General features: G+C 33.7%; 1 protein-coding gene across 1 annotated transcript in view; it reads left to right on the top strand.

Annotated features, from left to right (window-relative positions):
* Nucleotides 1-26,072, top strand: part of Hfm1 (helicase for meiosis 1) — an 87,204-nt gene that overhangs the window by 28,477 nt on the left and 32,655 nt on the right. The window contains exons 7-23 of the mRNA XM_070007284.1: nt 4,648-4,718; nt 5,506-5,638; nt 6,181-6,332; nt 7,696-7,773; nt 7,974-8,132; nt 8,575-8,775; nt 8,859-8,947; nt 12,277-12,320; nt 12,579-12,680; nt 13,056-13,201; nt 14,671-14,765; nt 15,612-15,745; nt 19,356-19,403; nt 22,679-22,759; nt 22,957-23,048; nt 25,404-25,510; nt 25,599-25,646. Coding sequence (XP_069863385.1) covers nt 4,648-4,718; nt 5,506-5,638; nt 6,181-6,332; nt 7,696-7,773; nt 7,974-8,132; nt 8,575-8,775; nt 8,859-8,947; nt 12,277-12,320; nt 12,579-12,680; nt 13,056-13,201; nt 14,671-14,765; nt 15,612-15,745; nt 19,356-19,403; nt 22,679-22,759; nt 22,957-23,048; nt 25,404-25,510; nt 25,599-25,646 — 1,780 coding nt within the window. The remainder of the gene's footprint in view (nt 1-4,647; nt 4,719-5,505; nt 5,639-6,180; nt 6,333-7,695; nt 7,774-7,973; nt 8,133-8,574; nt 8,776-8,858; nt 8,948-12,276; nt 12,321-12,578; nt 12,681-13,055; nt 13,202-14,670; nt 14,766-15,611; nt 15,746-19,355; nt 19,404-22,678; nt 22,760-22,956; nt 23,049-25,403; nt 25,511-25,598; nt 25,647-26,072) is intronic.

The raw sequence follows: 26,072 nt of genomic DNA, 5'->3' as shown, positions 1-26,072 counted from the left end.
AAGGATGTCCACTCTCTCCACTTCGCTTCAATCTAGTATTAGAATGCCTAGCTACAGCAATAAGACAAGATGAAGACATAAAGGGGATCCAAATAGGGGAAAAAAAAATAAAACTCTCCCTCTTTGCAGATGACATGATCTTGTATTTAAAGAATCCCATAGATTCCACTCCCAAATTACTCAAGCCGATTCAAAACTTTGGTGAAGTAGCAGGGTATAAAATTAAACCCCAAAAATCAATGGCTTTTCTTTATGCCAACAATGAGAAAAGTGTGGCTGAAATTAGAAAAGCAACTCCATTTGTAATAGCCCCACAAAAAATAAAATACCTAGGAATTAACTTAACCAAAGAAGTGAAGGACCTCTATGATGAAAACTTTAAAATCTTGAAAAAGGAAATCAACACAGAACTTAAAAAATGGCAAAACCTCCCATGCTCCTGGATTGGAGAGATCAACATCGTGAAAATGGCAATACTTCCCAAGGCTATCTACAAATTCAATGCAATACCTATCAAAATTCCAACCTCATTCTTCAAGGAAATAGAAGAGGCAATCCAAAAATTCATATGGAACAATGAAAGACCCCGAATAGCAAAAACGCTCCTCAGTGGAAAGAACACTGCTGGAGGAATATCAATACCAAATTTCAAACCCTACTATAAAGCCATAGTAATCAAAACAGCTTGGTATTGGCATAAGAACAGACCTCAGAACAAATGGAATAGAATTGAAAACCCAGAAATGAACCTACAGACCTATAGCCATCTAATCTTCGATAAGGGAGCTAAAACAATAGGATGGAAGAAAGACAGCCTCTTCAGTAAATGGTGTTGGCAAAATTGGTTAACTACTTGTAGAAAACTAAAGCTAGATCCTTATATATCACCCTGCACCAGAATCAACTCCAAATGGATCAAAGACCTCGAAGTCAAAACAGACACTCTGAAAACATTACAGGATGGAATAGGAGAAACCCTAGGTCTCCTTGGCTCAGGCCAAAATTTTCTTAATAGAGACCCGGAAACACAACAAATCAAAGAAAGGTTGGACAAATGGGATTGCATAAAGTTGCAAAGCTTCTGCATGGCAAAGGACATAGCTAGCAAGATCAATAGAAAACCCATGGATTGGGAGAAGATCTTCACTAGCTATACAACGGACAAGGGTCTCATATCTAAAATATACTTGGAACTCAAAAAATTAAATCCCCCAACAACAAATTCTCAAAGAAACAACTGCCCAATAAATAAATGGGCTGAAGACTTAAAGAGAAACTTCTCTGAAGAAGAAAGGATGGCCAATAGACACATGAAGAAATGCTCAACCTCCCTAGCCATAAAAGAAATGCAAATCAAAACAACATTGAGATACCACCTCACTCCAGTTAGAATGGCAAAAATCAAGAACTCTAACAACAACAGATGCTGGAGGGGATGTGGACAGAAGGGAACCGTACTGCATTGTTGGTGGGAATGTAAACTTGTTCAACCACTTTGGAAAGCAGTATGGAGGTTCCTCAAAAGCCTTCACATAGAGCTCCCCTATGACCCAGCAATCCCACTTTTGGGCATTTACCCAAATGTTCACAAACAAGACCACACTAAAGCTACCAGCACAACTATGTTTACTGCAGCATTATTTACCATAGCTAAGATATGGAATCAACCCAGATGCCCCTCAGTAGATGAATGGATCAAGAAAATGTGGTATATATACACAATGGAATTCTATGTCTCCATCAGAAAGAATGACATTGCCCCATTTGTTAGGAAATGGAAAGACTTGGAAAAAATTATATTAAGTGAAGTAAGCCAGGCCCAATGAAACATAGGTCCCATGGTTTCCCTTATTTGCAATATCTAGTATATGTCTGAGTCAAGCAGAAAAGGTCAGATAATGTGATGTTAGGAAAATGAACCCTTAGATATGTATTTTAATGTTTTTTTTCTTTCATGCATGTGTTTCTAACGCATTTATAAGATTATTTCTTTGTTGCTTTGTATGTCCCTCCCCCACAGTATAACCCCCGCTTTCACTATATTTGATGTCAGTATAACTTGTGGAGGAGATGGGGAAAAATAAGTCATTTAAGGATACAGGTGGACCTGTTGCAACAATGAGAAGTACAAGTTGTCATGTCGAAAACGAGCTTTACAAAGTCTGTGGGGGGGGGGAGGGGGGCGGGGGGAGGACTGGGTGGGGAGGCTGGGAAGGGATGTGAAGTGTAAACAAAGGAGGAGGCTGCAATGCTTGGTAAGAAATGTATGCATTATCCTGCCCATGTAATTGTAACCTCTCTGTACAATATGTTCACAAATAAAATAAAATAAAATAAAAAAAGAGTATCATACATAATGAAGTAATAACTTCTGATATAGCCACCAACATTTTGCTCTTGATATCTCAGCCTGCTATACCTCTATTGCTCTGGGAACATAGAAATAGATTAAATAGTTAGAGATTGTCTAGCTACATGATGAGAGATTCTTCTTTTGCTGGAACTCTTTCTTAGTATAGCACTACCTTTTCAAGCGTTTTAAAGATTTTGAGGCTATAGAAGAACAGCTAAAATGGTTTTGTTGTTTAAATGTCTTTGTTAGTTCATACTGCTTTCTACACTGATGACTATTGATTTAATCTTGCCCAAATTTTCATATGCTGTCAAACTCACTGAAATATTGTGCTTTATTATTATTTTCTTCCTTTTTTATTGTTATTTTATTATTATTTTTTTGTGTGAAAATACGGTACAGAGAGGTTACAATTACATGGGCAAGATAATGAGTACATTTCTTATCAAGCATTGTAGCCTCCTCCTTTGTTTCCCCTTCCCATCCCTTCCCATCCTCCCCCCCCTGCCCCCACCCAATCCTCCCCACTTCCCCCCCCCACCAAAGTTGTAAAGTTCTTTTTCGACATTGTACATTTCATTGTTGCAGTGGATCTACCTGTATCCCTATTTAAACGATTTGTTTTTCCCCTTTCCCTCCACAAACTATACTGACATCAAATACAGTGAAAGCAGGGGTTATACTGTGGGGGAGGGACATACAAAGCAAGAAAGAAATAATCTTGTAAATGTGTTAGAAACAATCGCATGAAAGAAAAAAAAATTGAATACATATCTTAGGGTTCATTTCCCTAACATCACCTTATTTGACCTTTTCTGCTTGTCTCAGACATATACTAGATATTGCAAATAAGGAAAAACATGGGTTTATTATTATTTTCTTGTTGTTGGTGGTTGTGGGCCTGAACTCTGGGCCTGGGTGCTGTCCCTCAACTCTTCAGCTCAAGGCTAGCCCTCTACCACTTGAGCCACAGCACCACTTCTGGCTTTTTCTGCTTATGTGGTGCTGAGGAATCAAACCCAGGGCCTCATGCATGCAAGGCAAGCACTCTACCACTGAGCCACCTTCCCTGCCCTGCTTTATTATTTTTAAGTATGTATTCAAAATGAATGAAGGTTATTTTAATTTGAGAATATTTCAGTTATTTTATCACAATATATTTGCTAATTCTTTTGTTACTGAATTTTAATCCATGAAACAGAAGTTTTGTTTGCTTATTCTGCCATAGAGTACTATTTTTAGTTTTATAGAGCTTTTCCAGCAATGAGTGACATTGATGAGAATTTATTGAATGAAATGTAAAATTTGATTTCAGATGTTGAGTGGTGATATATGACATAAATGATTGAAGTTTATCATGATCTGGGAAACATTCTGTGTCTGCTTTGAGTCAGAAATTCAGTTTGTGAATATAAACTAATATAGAACTATTTAATGAGAGAAAAATTAGCATGATAGTCCATTTCTAGGCTTGTAATAAATTAATATAGGAAAAGACAAAAAAACAAGAATCCTTCAAAACAATGGCATGACAAAGTTAAAATTTCAGTTTTGTTTTGCCACAAGTATTCTGACATGCTGTACAACTAAAAATAAAGTACAGATTTATGTCAACAGCTTGATTTAGTAAATGCAAACAAATATCAACTGAGTACTTACTATGTAAGTATTATGATCTAGGTGTTTGGAATATGTTAGTTAAGAAAATAGTAAGTTCTTTAGGAGTTACCGTTCTTGGGTGAGGGTGGAGAAAGGAATAGATCTGAAATATTTTAACAGTTTATAAATGTGCTATTCTGGCACCTTACGATAGAATTAATGGAAATTGTCCCAGATTACTTGCATTACAAATTCTAAAAAGAACTTAGAAAGTCTCTATGGAGAAACAAGAAATCATATAAATGTTATTAGTTAATGTTAAATATGATGGAGGAGATTGAATCATATAGAAGCATAGTACTATGCTTCTTTTTATATTTCCAGAGTGCTGCTTTGTGCTATTCCCCTTGACTAGGCTATTTGATTTAATGTTCTAGATTTAACATTGAAAATTTCATCATACTATCAGGATCTTTGTCCATTTAACAAAATTTTAAAGTTAAAAATATTTTTTTATTGTGAAGGTGATGTACAAAGGGGTTACAGTTAGATAGGTTAGGTGATGAGTACATTTCTTTTTGAAAAGTGTCACCTCTTCCCTGTTTTCTCCCAGTTTTTTCCCTCCTGACATTCCCCACACACACACAATAACATTTTTTACTCTGAAATATTTGACTCCTTAATGTTCTTCTAAGCGGCAAAATTTAGAAGCATTTTCAAAGAGTTCCCTTACTTCAATTATATACAGTCCAAAGCTTTTGATGATGTAAGTATCTTGAAACTATTTAATCTTCTCTTAAGTTGTGTGCTTTCTAAAGAGAGGGCTAGTCACTGCCACATTCATTTTAGGAGTTAAGGAAATGTTAAGTGAAACATGACTTTTATAGATGGGTTAGTTTGTATTTATTAGATGCATAAGAATTTATCTGGAATAGTTCTTAAAAAGTTCTCTGAGGAAGGAGAGGAAGAGGAGGAATTAGTGGATCCCCTGACAACAACGAGAGAGCAATGTGAGCAGCTGGAGAAATGTGCAAAGGCCAGGGAACATCTAGAGGCCTGTCATGCGTGTGTATCATCTCGTTCGCAGACAGAAGAAGATTGCACAGATGAGCTCTTTGACTTCTTGTATGCAAGGGACCATTGTGTGGCCCACAAACTCTTTACCAGCTTGAAGTAAATTTGCAGACTCACTCCAGACTATCAAATAGGCATCAGGATATTAACCTTCTGGTTTTGAACATGTCATTTTTAATGTGTACAACTATAAATTCCTGTGGACTTTGGATTCTGGTTTAGGATCATCTATGTAATTAGTAGTGATGTATCTTAATAAAGTCCTATGATCGCCAAAAAAAAAAAAAGTTCTCTGGAATAGAAAGGAACTTATGTTAGGTTTGGCACATTACTTCGATAAATAAAACAATATGACATATTAATTGTGTAATTTGGGATTGGAAAGACTGAAATTTTAGTAATTGTAGAGATAAAAATGTTTGAACTATTATTCATTTGTCTACATGTGATTTCACAATCAGATAAATTCTATTTTTTAGCTTCTTTACACAGATAGAAATTTTGTGATTTGTGCTCCAACTGGTTCTGGAAAAACTGTAGTATTTGAACTAGCTATCACAAGATTGCTTATGGAAGCACCGTTACCATGGCTAAACATTAAAATTGTTTACAGTAAGTATATAAGAATAATGATTAGTTATGATAATAAAACATTGACACAGAAAAGAAAAAATAAATTAAATCCAGGTCATAGGCATTACTCTTTGATTTCCCATACACTTTTAAGAAAGTTTTTTAATTGTACTTATTTGTGATGCTAGAGATTGAATGCAAAAGTCTTGCACATGCTAGGTACTCTACCACTGAGCTATACTCAAGCCCTACTAAATTCTTCCCTTTTTATAGTAGTGCTAGGCAAGATTCTATCTACTATTAATATAATTTTAATAAGGACAAAAGGGCTTAACAAGTAAAAAGCAATAATCGTCTGCTTGATCTCTCTCCATGATTAGTTGTACTTACCTGAGCAGTCACTTTATTTCTATTTTTATGCTTTTCTGATTATTTAAATTTATATCCCTATATATACCAATACCTATATTGGTAACTTTTTAACTAGGTCTAAATGCATATTTTTACCCTAACTTTATTAACTAAAATTTATGACAATTTTAAAATTGTATTCATGTCCAAAATAAATATATTTTTTACAGTGGCACCAATAAAAGCTCTGTGTAGTCAACGTTTTGATGACTGGAAGGAAAAATTTGGACCATTAGGATTGAATTGTAAAGAACTCACTGGAGATACAGTAATGGATGACCTATTTGAGATTCAGCATGCCAATATTATTATGACAACTCCAGTAAGCATTATATATACTGTTTCATTTAACAGGTTGAACAGAAAATATTAACTTTTTATGAACCAGACACTGGTGGCTCATGCTTGTTATCCTAGCTACTCAGGAGGCTGAGATCTGAGGACTGGCATTCAGAACTGTCATGGACAGGAAAGTCCATGAGAGTCACCACCAGAAAACCAGAAGTGGCACTGTGGCTCAAAGTGGTAGAGTGCTAGCCTTGAACAAAAGAGCTCAGGTATAGTACCCAGTCCCTGAGTTCAAACCCCACAATTGACCAAAAAAAAAAAAAAAAAGAAAATACCTACTTCTTTATATCAAAAGAAAAAAGTAAATGAAAATACAAATTAAATATATAAATATTTGTATTGTAAACAAATTAACATAAAAAGTAATGGTATTCAGGCACCAAAATATACCAATAAATAAATAGGTAGAATACAAATAACAAAGATAAAAAATAGACAAAGAATATTCTAGGGGGGGAGGGGGGAGGCTGGGAAGGGATTTGAAGGGTAAACAAAGGAGGAGGCTGCAATGCTTGGTAAGAAATGTACGCATTATCCTGCCCACGTAATTGTAACTCCTCTGTACAGTATGTTCACAAATAAAATTAAATTAAATTAAAAAAAGAATATTCTATTTGTTATTTTGATTTGTAATCATACTGCTTATAATTGTTTGGTCCAGCAAAAATACATTCTACCAGGGCAGCATGATCTGTCTATCTAATTCTACCTTGGTAGAATTAAAAAATATGCAGTTTGACTTTAAATTTGTGATTAAACCTTAGAAATATAAAGGACTTACTTTTTAAAAACAAAGTGCTTTAAATCACTGTCAAAATGCTTTAAATAGTTTTTAATTACTAAGTCTGTTTCAGAGTATTGCCCATCATTTGTTTAAATAAATTCTTATTGATGTCTTTTAAAAGATACTTTATTAGAATATATAACTTGTACAAGGAGAGCTTCATTGTGACATTTCCATACATATATAACAATATGCTTTTATCAAATTCACTTACTTTGTCTCTCTCCCTCACTCCTTTTCTCCTCTTCTTTAAGCAGTTTTAGTGGGATTTATTGTTCTATTTTCACACATGTATATTAAATACTTTGACAATAGTCACTCTCATTCACTCTTTCCTTGGGCCCTCTCCTTCTCACTACCACCTAACATAGTATATTTTCCTTTCTTGTCATTTGTGTCATTTAAATGTATATTAATTATACAAAGGGGTTTGAACATGGTAATTCACGTATACATATATTACAATTAGTCATGTTAACCTTTCTATTGCTTTGTCTTTCCATTTCCCTCCACCCTCATCACATTAAACTACTTGCACTCTTTTTTTCTGTAGGAAAAATGGGACAGCATGACTAGGAAATGGAGAGACAACTCTTTGGTCCAACTGGTTCGACTATTTCTCATTGATGAGGTAGTAAGCACATTATTTCTTTGAGAAATCACATGAAATGATTAGATTCAATTAAAAGAAATGGGACATTTTCAGCCAAATCATATGTTTAACTCCTTAAAGTAGAAAATACTCCAAGAAAAAATGTTAATATCATTATAGATTATAATTGATTACATCAATTTTGAGTTATAGCTAATTATTTTTTCTTGATTTCTTAGGTACATGTTGTAAAAGATGAAAATCGTGGTCCAACTCTTGAAGTTGTAGTTAGCAGAATGAAAACTGTACAGTCATTATCTCAGCCTTTGCAAAATACCATTACTATTATTCCAATGAGATTTGTGGCTGTATCTGCAACAATTCCAAATGCTGAAGATGTAAGTAAGGATTTTAGTCTGTGAGGTTTGTTATGACTTGTGAGATATTTAATCATTTTTATTTTAAAGAAAAATGAGAATCTTTTTTTCATTTTCAGGTATAGTTCTGGATAGTAGCAAAATATTATGATAGTAAGAAGTTTCTGTGACATCATCATAGAATTTTTTATTTTGACTTGGACTCTTACAAAGGAAAATAAACTAAAACAATAATACTTAATTGGAAATTTGCCACAGGAAAATAGTGGGTATAGTCTTGAAATACTGCTGTTGGTAGCACTTACCAATGTATCAACAAATAAGTATCATTGAACTATTAAAAAATAACTACTTCATGAAATACTTCAACTCTAAAGTGATTAATAATTATGTTATTTTACCTATAGAAAAATTCTTTGAAAAATGTAATAGAAAAAAATTTAATGCATCTATTTCTATTAAGATTGCAGAATGGCTTTCCGATGGTGAAAGACCTGCTGTATGTCTAAAAATGGATGAGAGCCACAGACCTGTGAAACTTAGGAAAGTCGTCCTGGGATTTCCTTGCAGTAGTAACCAGACTGAATTTAAGTTTGATTTAACATTAAACTACAAAATTTCCAGTGTTATAAGAGCATACTCTGATCAGAAACCGACCCTTGTGGTATGGATGTTTGGTTGCTTATTTTTTAGTGTGATGTTTAATTTTGATTATGATTAATACATTAATTATTAATTCACTTTTAGTTTTGTGCAACAAGGAAAGGTGTACAACAGGCTGCTTCTGTTCTTGTGAAAGATACTAAATTTATTATAACTATGGAACAGAAACAAAGGTATGTATTTTTCCCCTGGAAATAGAAGAGCTTTACGGTATTATTTTGATAAGAAAAACGAGTTTATCCAGATAGATGGATGGATGGATGGATGGATGGATGGATGGATGGATGGATGGATGGATGGATAGATAGATAGATGATATCTCTAACCCTGTTAGAGATAGTAACAGTTATAATTTTGAGGATTGAGAAAAATGAATCTTACTGAAACCTAACTATACTCTATAATCAGATTTCTTGAAAGATAAAAGTTATCCATACTGCAATCTTCATTTCTTTTCTTTCTTTTTTCTTCCCTTTTTCTGTGTCTCTTTTGTTTTTGGTGGTACTGGGCTTTTGAACTTAGGGCCTCAAGCTTACTTGGCTTGCATGCTCTGCTGGAACTCTACCACTTGAGCCATGCCTACAGCCTGGCTTTTGCAGGTTATTTTGGAGCTGAAATTTCAGACTTTTCTGACCAGACTGATTTACTTCAATCCCATATCTCATCCTCCTGAGTAGTTAAGATTATAGATGAGTTACCAATGCCCAATTACCTATGTTCATTTGATGAGGAGGATGGCACTGGATCTGGAATTAACTCAGAGGCTGAGCACTGTCATTAAGTCTTTTTTCTCTTGAGGTTAGTGCTTTACCATTTGAGCCACAGCTCCACTTCTGGCTTTTTGCTGGTTAATTGGAAATAAGAATGATAGATTTTCTTGCCCGAGCTGGCTTTGAACTGTAATTCTCAGATCTTAGCCTCCTGAGTAGGTAGCTAGGATCATAGGCATAAGCCATCATCGCCCAGCTCTTTCTTCATTTTTGTACCCAGTTTTCATCCAATCCTGATACAGTCTTTCACAAAGTAGACCTTTGCTAATTGATCTTCCCTGAACCTAGCACATTTGACCACTTCCACTTTATTGAAACCCCCACTGGACTCTGTTCTTTCATGACCATCTTTTATGATTTTTCTCCTATTTTGCAAGCTTCTCATTCGCAGTACCTTACCTTTTCTACTCAACTCTTAAATTTAGATATTCTGTTGTATGTATGGGGGTGGAGTTCTGAATTTCATTCTTTATAATTTCACTTTCTTACATATCTCTACTACTGGCTTACAAGCTTAAATAATATTTGTGTATGTCTGTGAATTTCTAGATTTGTACATCCAGCCTACACTTCCTTTCTGAGCTCTAGACCTGTAATCTATCTGTCTCACATCCAGTTGTATATCTTATGGACATCTCAAACTGTGTTCAAAATAGAATCTTTTTCCCAAGCCAGCTCCTTCTCCAGTGTTTCCATCGTAATTATGCATCATTTTGATGGTTGCTCAAGGTTGAAACCTATCATCCTCTCTCAACTTCCTCCCAATGGGTAATTAATTATCAAAGCCTCTTCATTCTTAAAGTCTAAACAAAATAACCCCTTAGTCCCCAGTGTCTTGGTATTTAAGAAGTTTGATTTGAAGGATGACTAGAAGTTAGATTAAAAATCACTCCAGGAAAAGAAACCGTTACACAGGTAAGGTAACAGTTTGCTGGTTAGGGTAACAGTTTGTGGCATTCACAAAGCAGGATAAAATGGCTTGACTGTATAGTAGGAAAGCATGATTATCATGAATGAAAAATTAGCAAGGCATCACTTTATATGGGATACTACAAACCACTCTTAACAGCTTTGGATTTTTATCCAAACAACAGTAAACCTCTATAGTGTTTAAGGCAGTACACTGACATATTCACTTTTGCAATTTAACAATCACTCATGTGGAGAAAAAAAGTAGAAAGTTGAAATATATAGGATATATCTCTTTAAAACCAATCTGTGCTGGGTGCCAGTAGCTCACACCTCTAATCCTAGACACTCAGGAGGCTAAGATTTGAGGATTATGGTTTGAAGCCAGCCCAAGCAGAAAAGTCCCCATGAGGCTCTTATCTATAATAAACTACTCAAAAAAGTTGGAAATGGTGCTGTAGGTAGCTCAAGTGGTAGAGTACTAGTCTTGAACACAAAGAGGCTCAGGGACAGCACCTAGGCCCTGAGTTGAAGCCCCAGGATCAGCAAAAGAAAAAGAAAAAGAAAAAAGAAACAAAAAGCCAAACCAATTTGCATTCCATTTTTTCTATTCAGTTCATGTAAAGATTCATTTTTCCTATTCAGTTCATACAAAGTACTTTGCTTCATAGTCATTTTCTTGAACAGAAGTACATACACTGCCTTAAATTCCTTCTTCATTTCCCCTGCTTGCTAATTACCCAAGGAAAATTCCTTTCCTTGAGCTCTTTTCTCTACCCTTTAAGGATCCTTTTTCTGCTTATAGCTTCCTGTTAAGTGTTTGGGGTTTTTTTAAGCCATAAAATCCTAGCATGAAAAGAGTCCCAGGTTTAAAATTATAGTTCTGTCACTTTGTCACTTTTATGTTAGTTTTCTCAGCTTCATTCAATTTCTTCCTCTCTCTCTCTCTTTCTCTCTCTCTCTGTTTTACAATAATGGGGCTTAAACAAGACCTTCAGCATGATAGACAAGCATTTTGTCACTGAGCTACAGCCCAGCTTATCAGCTTCAATTTCATAATCAGATCTCAGTAAACAGGTATCAGCTATATCATATGCCTTTCATAATTAAAAAGACAATATTTCTAAAATACCCATGTATTACACCCAATTTATGCTTAATAGTAACATGTTCTCTCTTCATGTTTTGTTTTTATTTTCTTGTGAATTTGTTAAAATTTATGAATATTAAAAAGATGCCTTATAGTGTCATATTTGCAACTAGGAAATGGAAAACCACCAATTAGGATGTTCTCAGCTTTAATTAAGAAAGAACTAAGCCTATCAAACTCCAAAGTCTTTTCAAGTACTCAAAATCCTTTTCACATTATCAAGAGACTTTCCTAATGTCTTCTCTTCTAATTTAGTCTACTTTTCTTTACATTCTGTATCTCAGAGCATATTTTTACAAACTTATTTTGTATATCTTTTCTTTTTGTTTACTTACCATGACAGGGTTTTAAAACATTACTTCTTATAAATATTTTAGGTAAGTTGTGTGGCTAGACCATAATTCTAACCCTATGAACATAATAATCATTTTTCCAGTGTAAACATGATTTTTCTAAATTCTTGGTTTAGAAATGAGATTTAATATTACAGCTAATAAATTAATAACTTCCAAATATGAAAGTTAGATGTTCTTTATGTTTTACAAATAGCTGTTAGGTAAGTCTTTTTGTATTTGTGAATTTTGTATTTGTATTTGTGAATTTTGTAATAATAAGTTTTCAGTTTTTTAATGTTGTTAGAACTAACTGAATGATTTAATGGTTTTTAAAACAGGTTACAGAAGTATGCATATTCTGTGAGAGATTCAAAACTGAAAGGTAAGCTTATGTATACACATATACGAGTACGCATGTATACACACACACATACACAAACACACACATGCACACACACTTTTTTTGGTGGTTCTGGAGATTGTACCTAAGGCCTTATGCATGTCAGGCAAACAGTTTACCACTAAGCCAGACTCTTAGCCTAGAAAAAATGTTTGAATAGTATGTTCAGATATAGATAAAAGGATACAAATAGTGATAACATATTAAGAGTAACTACAATGCTGTGCATTTCTGTCACAGATACCTTAATATATGGTATTGCTTATCATCATGCTGGGATGGAACTGTCAGATAGAAAAGTAATTGAAGGAGCATTTGTTACTGGAGATCTACGAGTTCTTTGTAAGTTAAACATATTTCTAATGAATATTAAGAATATTTTAGAAAATTATTTTCAAGAAGAAAAAGCTTAAGCATTATGTTTTTCTGATTGTTTTAAAGAACCTAAAATTATGTGACTTCCAGTGTAACTTCATGCTATATATAGTAAGTTTTTTGGCAATATTAATTTGCTTTTATATTATTAAAAATAGTGCAATTTGAAATCTTGGTATTAGGGTATATTTTATTTTAGATTACAATGCCCTTTCTCCCTTCATTTTCTAAATTTCTTAGAGTCGTTCATTGCATTTTTACCAGTATGTCTTTTATAAGAAAATGTCTTCCTGAAGGAATAAAATTATGTAAGGCTTGAACTTATTCCTTAATCTGATACAGTTACCACCAGTACATTAGCTATGGGAGTAAATTTGCCTGCTCACTTGGTAATTATAAAATCTACAATGCATTATGCTGGAGGAATGTTTGAAGAGTACAGTGAAACAGATATTCTACAGATGATTGGTAGAGCTGGCCGACCTCAGGTAAATGACAATAATTTTATGTTTTATAACTTATTTTAAAGACATAAAAATGCTATTGTATATTTTTATTAACATTTCACTAGATATAGTAGAAACATTTAGTTAAAATGAAAATCTTGAATGGAGGAATAGAAGTAAAGCAAACCTCACTAATAGGGACATATACCATTCTTCCAACACTAAATTCTATAAATTCCTATCCATTTGTGAAGGAATAGTTTATTAATTAATATGCTGCTAAAGATGTTTTTGATTTTGAGGGTTTTGTCTTTTTTCTCTGATAGAGAAGCTATTATTATTTTGAATGGGACAATTTTTCTGTTCCATTTCTATCCATTTCTGTTCCATTTTCTGTCATGGACATTTTGTAACATATAGATCCCAGGGTCCTACACTAAATCCTAAAGTTAGCTATATACACACACACACACACACACACACACACACACACATGTATATATGTGTATATACACATGTATGTATATACACATATACATATATACATGTATATATATACATGTATATATATAATACATATGTCAGTCATGGGGCTTGAACACTGGGCCTGCGTGCTGTCCCTCAGCTCTTCAGCTCAAGGATAGCGCTCTACCACTTGAGCCACAGTGCCACTTCTGGTTTTTTTCTGGTGGTTTATTGGAGATTAGAGTCGCATGGACTTTCCTGCCTGGACTGTCTTTGAACTGTGATCCTCAGATCTCAGTCTCCTTAATAGCTAGAATTACAGGTGTGAACCACTGATGCCCAGCAACTGTATACATTTTAAAATACACCCTGGGCTGACAGATCCTTAGATAAAGAAGTCATTCATATAGACATTCAAGGAACATTCAGGAAGAATATCTTTTCAAAGTATCAAAATACTTTGTAGCTGGGTATCTGTGGCTCATACCTAATCCTAGCTTCTCAGGAGGCTGAGATCTTAGGATCGTTGTTTGAAGCCAGCCCAGTGAGGAAAGTCTGTAAGACTCTTATCAGTTTTAAACCACAAAAATGTAGAACTGTGGCTCAAGTGGTAGAGCACCAGCTTTGAGCAAAAGTAGTTAGGAACAGCATGTAGGCCCTGAGTTCAAGCCCAAGGATCAGCACCCAAAAAAAAAAAAAAAAAAAAAAAAATATATATATATATATATATATATATACACAAATTTACAAGGTAAATAAGATTATGTATAGACTATACCAATTACTGGTTTGTTTTGACTTCAATATTGCAAAAATTATATTAACTTGAAACAAAAATGGTATTTGCAATTATATTCTTGGAAGGTTTTTAAACTATATTCTTAGTTAACATTCAAATTCAGAAGCAGTATTTAAGTCTTTTCAAGCCTGTTATTTTAAGGCACAGGGACTGTTTAGTATAAAAAGAAGGTCTTGAGTTATTGAACTGGTGTCAGTGATACACTTTAATCCTTACTAAATTTCTCTGTATAATTTTTTGTTTTCAGTTTGACACTACAGCTACTGCAGTTATTATGACTCGGTTAAGTACCAGAGACAAGTACATTCAAATGTTAGCTTGTAGTGACACTATAGAAAGCAGGTAATACAGAAAAATTCTAAAAAGATAATAATGCTAATACAACTTGTCTTTTTTCTTTTAAATATTACAAGGAAACTTAGTTTGGTGGTTTTCTAAGGTGATTTTCTTCAAAATTTCCAACAGTTGAACTAAGGTCATTTTAAGATACTAAACAATTCTTTTTTAAAAATAGCAATAGAATAATTTTATTCAAGGGTGCTTTTTGTCCTTGCTTAAAAGGCCTAAATTGTAATAAGATCTTACCAGCTATTATTACATTAACTTTTATAAATATAAAAGTATGAAAATTTATAATTACTAATTTATAGTAAATGAATATAATCTTTAAATGTTGTTTTATAATACAAAAGACAATTTGAGAGAAAGGTATTCAGTATTTAGTAGGAAAATAGGATATAATTCAACTCTTCACACATACCCTTTCAGTTTATTTTATTGTTAAGTATTTGTACAAAGAGGTTACAGTTCCATAAGTCAGGTTATGAATACAATGCATCTTGATCATTGTCACCCTTTACAGCATTCTCTCCCATTTTTCCCCTTCCCATTCCTACCCTCAATTTACGTAGTTCAGTTTTTACATAACATACATTGAAAATAGTGACTGCATTTGCTCACTCTTCCTCCTACCCTTTTTAAAAGTGTCAGTGTATCTTCTAGAGGCATAACAAGTAGAAGTTGAAGTTTGTAGTTGAATTGACTTTTTCAGATTTTCTCTTACACTTTTAGAAATTGTTTTCTTTCATGAATTGTTAAATTAGCATTGAGCATATTGAATATAATTAAAGTTAAAAGTAAGGTTATGTTTTCAGATTCATATTAATAATGCCGAGTTTTTTCCTCTAGTTTGCACAGACATCTTATTGAACATTTAAACGCAGAGATAGTATTACATACTATCACCGATGTGAATATTGCGTTGGAATGGATACGATCAACCTTGCTTTATATCAGAGCCTTGAAAAACCCATCTCATTATGGTTTGTTACATTGTCCTGGAAAAGTAATAATTTTTTCAAGTCACTGAGCCTCTGTTTATTCTAAGAGTTCACAAAATAGATTACAGAAACTAATAGATAACAGAAACAAAAAAGTAATAACTGTCACAAATACTTTTAGAGGCAAGAGTAGGTGAAAGAGGAAACTTTATGTGTTCTATTATAATCTTTTCAATGAGCTTTACAACTCATACCATTAAAGATAGTACCAGAGAGAAAGCTTCAACTAGTAAAAATAAGAAAAATGCCTAACATCATTTAAAATAGTTAATTTTTAAGTCTTCAATCTTTTCCATACTAAATGGTCAACTGCCTCTTATTCTGAATTGGTGTCTGTTCATTATTTTGTAAGAACTTAAATTCACTTATATTATTTCTGTGGCCTTTCATTCTAGCTCTCAAGCTAAGATACATCTAGTTCTCCTACATTGTTTCCTATAGAACAAGTTAAAAGCTTAAAATAATTAGGATTGCTGAATACCAGAACCTGAATCATTGCAATACCATTCTAATGCAACACAGGTTCAAAACTTTCAGATTTCCAAGGATAATATAAGGCTTTTTACAAAAGAATCTCAGCCAGGGTGTGGTAGCAGTCATCAGTAACTCCATCACTTGGGAAGTAGAGGCTGAAGGATCTCAGTTTGAAGGTTGGCTTGAATTAGCCCTTGTTTCAACTTAAAAAGAAAGTACCTCCATGAATAACTGTGTTATTTAACAATCTATATTTCTACTTAGAGAGTATATTTGCTTAGTTCAAAAGTCAGTATCAGAATATAAATATTAGTATTTTTATTTATTTTTTTGTCAGTCATGGGGCTTGAACTCTGGGCCTGGGCACTGTCCCTCAGCTCTTCAGCTCTATAACTTGAGCCACAGTGCCACTTCCAGTTTTCTGGTAGTTTTTTGTTTTTAATGTTTTTTTTTGGGGGGGGGGTCCAGTCATGGGGCCTGAACTCTGGGCCTGGGCGCCGTCCCTCAGCTCAGCTCTTCAGCTCAAGGCTAGCGCTCTATCACTTGAGCCACCTTCCCAGCCCCTTCTGGTGGTTTTTTGGAGATAAGAGTCTCATGGACTTTCCTGCCCAGGCTGACTTTGAGCCGTGATCCTCAGATCTCAGCCTCCTGAGTAGCTAGGATTACAGGTGTGAGCCACCAGCGCCAAGCTAAAGTCTTTATTTTTAATCACCACTGTTTACTATTTTGTACCTTTTTCCTTTTTAAATTGTTTGCTATTGTGAACAAAGTGGAAAAGTAACTGTTTGCTATTGTGAACAAAGTGAAAATAACCTTGTATTTTTCAAAGTGTAAATGCATTTGTATATAAATATCTAGAATTACTGGGTAAATTTTTAAAATTTGATACTTGTTGCTACATTGCTACCTTAATGACTTACATAGCAACCAACTTTGTTTGATGGTGCCCTATTCTTTCTGTTTGTTCAGCCTTACCTTCAGGGTATATTTTTACCAGTGTTATGTATAAATAATGTTCTATTTTAATTTGCATTTCTTTCTTCTCATGCTTGCTAGACAGGTGCTATCCCACTTGATCCACACATCTATCCCTTTCTGTTTTAGTTCTTTTATGGATAGGATCGATGAAGTTTTACATATGTACGCATATACGCATAACCACACCCAGATCAAGATACAGAATATTTCCCACAGGTTACTTCATGCCAATTTCCTGTCAAATATTAACCACTTCAAAATGAATATTAAGCTCCCATCACAATGTATTAGCTTCATTCTTGAACTTGATACAAATGCAAGCATTTACTTATAATATTTACCCTTTTTCTCTAGTTTTGTTTGCTCAACATAATATTAATGAGAGTAGTCCATTATAAGTGGGTGTATTCATAGTAGTTTGTTCTTTGCTATTATTGTGCTGTTCCCAGTGCGGATATACAATTTAGTCATCTATTAAGATTTTTGGATGTATCTTTTTTTGTAGGTACTAGGGTTTGAACTCGGGGCTTTATACTTGCCAGGCAAGCACTCTACCACTTTAGCAACTACTCTCCTCTTGTATGGATCCCACTCCCCTTTTTTTGTCAGTCATGGAGCTAGAACTCTGGGCCTGAGCGCTGTCCCTCAGCTCTTCAGCTCAAGGCTTGCACTCTACCACTTGAGCCACAGTACCACTTCTAGTTTTCTGGTGGTATATTGGAGATGAGTTTCATGGCTTTGCCTGTCTGGGCTGGCTTTGAACCACAATCCTTATATCTCAACCTCCTAAGTAGCTAGGATTACAGGCGTGAGCCACCAGCACCCATCATCCTGTATGTATCTCTTGTTGGTTATGAGCATTCATTTCTTTGGAGTATATCTATGTAAGAGTAGTAAAATAAAGTAGACCTACAACTTACGTTTAGCTTTAGTAGATAACTCAAACACAGTAATTTTCCTACCCTTTCCTTACTCTTTCAACAGCTATATAGAAGAATTCTAGTCCTTTACATGATTATCAATAATTGATTTTATTAGTTTTTAATATTAGTCGTTGCCCTGCGTTGTGTTTGTGTATAGTATGTATATGAGGAGTAGTTGTAGCATAGTAGTAATAGTAGTGGTAGTAGTAGTTGTTGATTTGATTTTGCATTTCCTTGTTGAGTACTTGCACTGGGACCTTTTCCTATTGGTCATTTGAACATCTTGTTTCAGAAGTACCTGTTCAAATCTTTTACCTACTTTTAAATCACATTTTTTGTATTTTTATGGTTAATATATAGAAGTTGTTGAGTAAAAAGCTTGTCAAATATATATATTCAAATCTTTTCTCCAAGTTTGTTGGTTTTTCACATCCTAAAAGCATCTTTGATTTAAAAAAAAACATTCTTAATTTTAAATGATACTGATGTGAACTTATATATATATATACATATATATATATATATATATATATAATCCTTCAATATGAAAGTACTTGTATAATTGTGTTAGTAGCATATGTACTTTTTACTAAATAGCACAGTTTTCCAAAATGGTTGTATTACTATTCTTTCACAGAAATATTCTTTTTGTTTTATTCTGGTTTGGTTTTTTTGTTTTGTTTTGCTTTTTTGCTGGTTTTGGGGCTTGAACTCAGGGCCTGAGCTCTGTCCTTGAGCTGTTTCATTTGAGCCACAGTTCCATTCCTGGTTTTCTGGTGGATAATTGAAGAGTCTCATGGATTTACCTGCCCAGACTGGCTTTGAACCCCAATCCTCAGATCTCAGCTTCCTGAGTAGCTAGGATTATAGGTGTGAGCCACCAGTGATCATTTTAGAATGAAAATCCATTAGAAAATAGTCACTTGGCAGATGATTGTGTGTAAAACCTAAGTGATTTGTTTCACATAGTTCTTATTTCACATAGTTCTGTTCACTGTTAATATAAAAAAGAGGTAAAAGATAGCCAATTGGTATTGAAAGGATTGTAAAACAAATATTTTAATTTATAGAGAGTTCATTGCATCAATTCATTAAGCTGTTTTTTCCTATATGATATTTAGTATTCTTCTCCAAGTGATGGTATAAACTGAACCTATAAAAGATAAGTTAAATCCACACTATTTTAATTTTTTAATAAATTTTCATGGCTTATACAGGTTTTAAATCTGGATTGAACAAAGAAGGAATTGAAGCAAAATTACAAGGTTAGATGAATATCCTTCCAAAAATAACATGTTCTAAAATTTTTTATGAACGTAAGCATATTCTTTTGTAAACTATTACTAAATAGCAAACTTCTTTTCAGATAAAAGTATAAACTAGTTCTTTAACACACATAAATAAAGCTTAGCATTTAGATTAATATTGTGTATAGTATGTTAACTTGGCTTATTTATTTGTACAGTGACCATAGTGTTTGAGAATGCTGCTTAGTAATAAAATTATTTTTATTTTGTAGCCTAGTTTTAATTGAAAATAAGCTTACATTGATGATGAATTTCTTATCCCTATTTGTGCCAGTGATATTTTCTTGTCATATCCCAGCTTTCTTATTCAATTAATCATGTAGTGTTTTACTGCTTATGTTTTAAAAATACAAAAATATTAGGCACTTATTAGAATTAGATAATCTAGCTCTTCATTGTGTTGAGACTGTCTTTCAGTGAAAGAAAAATAATGAATTCATTAAAAATATTTTGTCTACTTTGATAATCACATGTGGTAAATAAAGTTTCAAAGATGGATAAAGTCATAAACTATCATCTTTAAAGTAAATTTGTTGTTGAAACAATGATAACTATATATTCGTAATGTGCTGTTGAAAAATACCTGTAAATTATCCACAATTGACTAATTTTCTTATTGTTTTTTTAAACTGAAGTATATTTTAATAATAATTATTAAACACATAAACAAAATCAGATAATTCAAGGGATATCTAACTATATAGCTTTAATATTTTATCTTTTGTTAAGTTGGGAGAATTATTGTTCATGCTTGCCTTATTTTCATAGATAAGTTTTGCTTATAAAGAACATTATATAACTGAAAAGAATTGGTAATGTAAAGAAGATAACAGTATCTTTTCCTCACTCACTGCAATGTTCATGGCTGATATACGTATAAGAGAAGATAGATTGACAGGAGAAAAGCATAATATATTTATTTAATCAAAGTTTTACATGCCATTGGAACCTTCAAAGAGATCCAAAGAGTTTTTTCTGAAAAGAATTTTACTATTTAATGTGTGATTTTATTCTTAAGTATGATGAGAGGTAGACAGTTGTGTAGAATTATGACTGCCTAAAATGAATATCACCTATTGGTAATAAAATGAAACTTAGAAAGGCCAGTTTGTTAGATTTTTCTTGGCCTATTTGTGTATCATTCCTTCCTCTTGGATGTATGGCAGGAACTCTTTAAGTGTCTACAAACTTAGGAAGGGCAGAATATTACTGTGCTTCACACAGAAAGGCAGACAGATTATAGTAATCTTTGATTCTGAAGTCTTTGCATCTCCATTGTTTTAGAGTACTTTGGGGTAGTATTTTATGAAGTCTGCCTTAAATCTCTCAGGAAAGGACCTTAGCATAATGTGTGCTGTGTTCTAAACTTGATTATGTCTTCTTGCTCAATGTCCTGCAGTAACTCCACCTCACTCTTAGAATAAAATGCAAATTCTCACCAGAGCCCACAGAATCCTACTAGATTTATCCCTGCCTGTTTTTCTCACTTTAGCTTTTCCCCTTGTTCATTCTTCTGTCTCTATATTGGCTTTTGTTTTTTTAATTACACCTAGTTGTTCTTACTCAGATCTTTTACACAGTCTGTTTCTTGTTCTTGAAACACTCCTCAAGTATTTCACATGGCCTATACCTTTATTTCATTCAAGCCTCTGTTAAATATCAGCTACTCAGCGTAGTCTTTCTGTGTATCAGCTTATTTAAATCTACTTTTACTGAGAGAAACATTGATTTTCGTGATGTCATTTTTGTTGCTCTCCTTGTTCTTGGAGAAAATAATGTCTTTATTTTGAAAATCAAGGTGACTATATACTTCCTTTATATTAGAAATTATGTAGCAATATATTAGAAATACAAGAGTTAAAAGTTTTTTTTATAAAAAAAACCTTACATTCTCTTTATCCTTTCTCAGCTTTACTTTTCATGATAGTAGCTTTCAATACCAAAACTTTTATTTGTGTAGATTGCTTTTTTAAACCACAATTTGCTGATTAAGTAAAATATAGGGAAAATACACTGCTATGAACCTAGTAGATAAACCTTTAGAATAGTGCATAAAGTATAGTAAGCATTCTTCCTTGATTGGTTGACTGATTAATGGGTAATGAGCTGCTTTATTATGTCTAAACTGGGAGCCTATGTCTCATGCCTATAATCCCAGCTCCTCAAGACACTGAGACCTCAGGATTACAATCCAAAACCATCCTGGGAAGGAAGTTGGTAAGACTCCATTTAACCACCAGAAAAGCCAAATAGAACTGTGGCACACAAGTGGTAGAGTGCTAGCCTTAAACACAGAAGCTCAGTGACTCCCAGGCCCTGATTTCAAACCCCAGGACTAGCACATATACACAAATGTCTAAGAAAATTAGAAAAGACTTCAAGAGCTTTAATTAGCAAACACATTAAACTAAACTATCAAACTGCCAAAACTGCTTAAAGTATTTCCTAAGCAAACACTTCTAATGACTCTGTGTGTGTGTGTGTGTGTGTGTGTGTGTGTGTGTGTGTGTGTGTGTGTGTGTGTGTGTGTGAAAGAGACAGACAGAGGAGGGGAAGAGGACAAACTAATACCTTATTTAGGATTGAATAGGTTTTACTACTTACTCTGCTTTGAACTATCTTAGTTTTTCTGGGCTCTACTATGGGGTAGACTAAAAATTGTAATTAGCAGAATACACTTATTAGTGATCTACTAATCCATGTCAATTGTAGTAATAGGGCTTCCTATTCAGGTAGAAATGGTGAATGTGCTCAGTTAGATGGAAGTAAATACTGAAATCATCGACTAAAACAGGTTTACTACGTGGTTGTCCAATGAAGTACAAACAGGAAGGAGGGGAAAGACTGGGGGTTTGTAACAAATTTTGTAGGATTATTTGACTATATACTTTGAGCATAAGTCTTTTTGATAAAAATTTAAAACAAAGAAAAATCAAGTTGTTTCATATTGGAAAAGAAATAGCACAACAATTCCTTCAACCTAGAGCAAATTACTTAGCCTCTACTCTTCAGTTTCCCAACCTGTGTATGGAAATAATAATACTATTTTGAGAATTAACTAGGTAATATCTATATATTGTTTCAAGTGCTCTATGTGCTAAATCTCCTTTTATTATTAAATGTTTTTATTTATACTATTGTTACTATTAGAAACATTTCTATAGCATATTTAATAATAATACTATTTTGCCTTATTTCCCTGTTTTACTGAAATGATTTTTATTATTGAACAGAATTATGTTTGAAAAATCTTAATGACTTGTCATCCCTGGGCTTGATAAAGATGGATGGAGATGTTAATTTCAAACCAACAGGTAATGTTTCTTATGATTGTTGGTAAATTTAATTATTGTTGACCTAACAAAAATTTAATTTTTTTTTACTCAAATTTAGATCATAGTAAAATTAAATTGTAATCTCCATTATCAACCAAGAGCAGAGTTTTAAAATTATTTTTAATCATTTAAGGCTAATATAGAGACTGTTTATTTTTTGTATTTTTTTCTTACAGAGTCAGGAAGATTGATGGCTTGGTATTATATTACATTTGAGACAGTGAAGAAATTTTGTACAATCAGTGGAAAAGAAACTTTATCAGATCTGGTAAGTTAACTTTCATGAGAACAATAAATAGGTAATGATATAGTATAAAAACTATTGGAGAGGAAACTATTATGTATACTTCATATAATTTATTATTGAACAAGTAAAAAGGAAAGCTTTTTCTTATTGTTGTTGGTCGTGGGGCCTAAACTCTGGGCCTGGGCACTGTCCCTCAGCTCTTCAGCTCAAGGCTAGTGCTCTACCACTTGAACCTTAGCACCACTTCCTGTTTTTTCTGCTAATGTGGTGCTGAGGAATTTAACCCAGGGCCTCATGCATGCAAGGCAAGCACTCTACCACTGAGCCACCTTCCCAGCCCCAAAAGGAAAGCATTTGTAATTATATCTCCCTTCAGGATATCTCTGTCATAAGACATGAAATATGTCTTAGAATATATTTGGTTTTCAGTTGCATTTTTATCAGAGCTGAGAAAGTTTATATACATACTCAAAATAGGTGTAATAACTATCTTACAACTTAACTGATAATGCTAATTAATTTGGTAGTGACAAATATGTGAGAGAGATTTCAGGACAATGTGGCATGATATATTAAGAAAATCTTGTATGAGTAAAGGACAGTGATTTGGAATCTAGGGTTGTGGCAACCTTTCCCCAAATCTTTTGTACCAGCATAGCAGTAACAGTTGAAATAAAATAGTATAAATTATAGTCCGGAAAAAAAGAAATGATTATAAAGATGAGAATATTAAGTTAAAATGTCACAGTGGGAACAATTTTGCACCTGTAGCAGCCACATCACAGGCATATTCTTTCTTTCCTTCCTTCCTTATGTGTGTGTGTGTGTGTGTGTGTGTGTGTGTGAGTGAGTGTGTATGTATGTGTATGTATGTGTCATAGGACTTGAACTCAGGGCCTGGGTGCTGTCCTTGAGCTTTCGTGCTCAAGCTAGTACTCTAACACTTTGAGCCACAGTGCCATTTCTGGTTATCCAATGGTTAACTGGAAATAATAGTCTCACAGACTTTCTTCCCCTGGGCTGGCTTTGAACTGTGATCCTCAGATCTCAGCCTCCTAAGTAGCTAGGCTTATAGAGCACCTGGCAACAGGCATATTCTTAGTGCCTGTTGTCTACATTGATTCTTCCTCCCTTTGCTGGAAACATAAATGTGAAACAAGATACTTGTAAAATAAAATTTTTAATCTCAAATTGAAATGATTGTATTTAATTTTAAATACCTATGTTGATTAGCATAATAAGATTATTATACTAAGGATTATATAAGATAATGTTAGTTGTTATAAAGAAATCACCCGAACAAAATTTTATGAAAGGTAAAAGGTTTATATTTTCATGTAAATTTTCTTCATTAAGAAGAAAAAAGTAAGCCGGGCGCCGGTGGCTCACGCCTGTAATCCTAGCTACTCAGGAGGCTGAGATCTGAGAATCGCGGTTCAAAGCCAGCCCGGGCAGGAAAGACCGTGAGACTCCTATCTCCAATAAACCACTAGAAAACCGGAAGTGGCGCTGTAGCTCAAGTGGTAGAGCGCTCGCCTTGAGCTGAAGAGCTGAGGGACAGCGCCCAAGCCCAGAGTTCAAGCCCCATGACCGACAAAAAAAAAAAAAAAAAAAAAAAGAAGAAAAAAGTATAAAATACCCAATACTAACAATGACTAATCTGATCTTTAGTTTAACAAGAAAACTAGAACAAGTGTTAGTTCCATTTATAGATAAGGGAAACAAAGCACAGAGTGTGCTTACTAGTCATCTGACAAAGCTAGTCTATAAAATCCAAATGTTTTATTACCTGAAGCATTATTTTCTTATTTTATTTTATTTTTTTTGGTCCGGTTGTGGGGCCTGAACTCTGAGCCTGGGCGCTGTCCCTCAGCTCTTCAGCTCAAGGCTAACACTCTACCACTTGAGCCACAGCGCCACTTCCGGCTTTTTTCTTTTTGCTTATGTGGTGCTGAGGAATCGAACCCAGGGCCTCAAGCATGTAAGGCAAGAGCTCTACCACTGAGCCACCTTCCCAGCCCTGAAGCATTATTTTCTATTAAATATTTGGAATTATGACTGATAAGATATAGAAGGCTATAAAGGAAGACGAAAAAGAACAGTGTTTATTGAGTGCTTATTACTATGCATTAGGCACTGGGTTGTATATTGTAAATTTTGTCTTTCTAATCTTTCTAATCTAATTGGTATAGTTCTAATGTCTAATCACATCACTTATTAAGTATAATATATAAAGCATGCTCTGAATTATTAATTGGTAAAACCATAGTGTCCCCAGGCAGCATGAAAAATAAGTAAATGTAGAGAAATAAGATGTGATAAAAAGAAGTTGAAAATGAACTTAATATTAAGTGGACAAATTCTTAAATTCTATAGGTCTCAATGATCGCCAGCTGTAATGAATTTCTAGATGTACAGTTAAGGATAAATGAAAAGAAAACACTGAATACTTTGAACAAAAGTCCAAATCGGATAACTATCAGGTACAGAAATTATATATATTTAAAATAACTTTATGAAGTTTTACTTAAAGTAGGTCATAAAAGTTTTTCCATATGTTTTTATTTATAGATTTCCAATGGATGGAAGAATTAAAACAACAGAAATGAAAGTAAATTGGTAATAATAATTTTTAATATTTTATTGTTTTGCCTACTGGTCCCTAGTTCATAGTAATTAAGGTTTACATCTACTTATTCTTTTTTTTTTTGATATGGGGTGTCATGTAGACAAGCCTGGCCTCAAACTGGCAATCATTCTACTTCTGCTCCCAAATTACTAGGATTACAGGTGTGCACCACCACTTTTGGTTTCTTTTTTAGCTTTAAAGCATATTTTAAATTTATTTTACATAATACAAAAAATAGAATATTCCCATTAAAATTAGGGGGCAGATTATAGATGTGAAATTAATTTTCAGGGATTTTGAGAATGGGGTTAGGAGAGCTGAAGAAGAACGATGGAAGGTGTGACATCAATCAAGATGGAGCATTGTACTCAAATTGTTATATTGAGTTGAAAGCTCTTTATCCAACTACTTTAATA

This window comes from Dipodomys merriami, unplaced genomic scaffold (genome assembly GCF_024711535.1).
Source record: "Dipodomys merriami isolate MVZ:Mamm:240054 unplaced genomic scaffold, mDipMer1.0.p SCAF_7, whole genome shotgun sequence".
In the NCBI taxonomy this organism is placed as follows: Eukaryota; Metazoa; Chordata; class Mammalia; order Rodentia; family Heteromyidae; genus Dipodomys; species Dipodomys merriami.
Note: the sequence above shows the minus strand (reverse complement) of the source record. Positions and strands in the feature narration are given on the sequence as shown.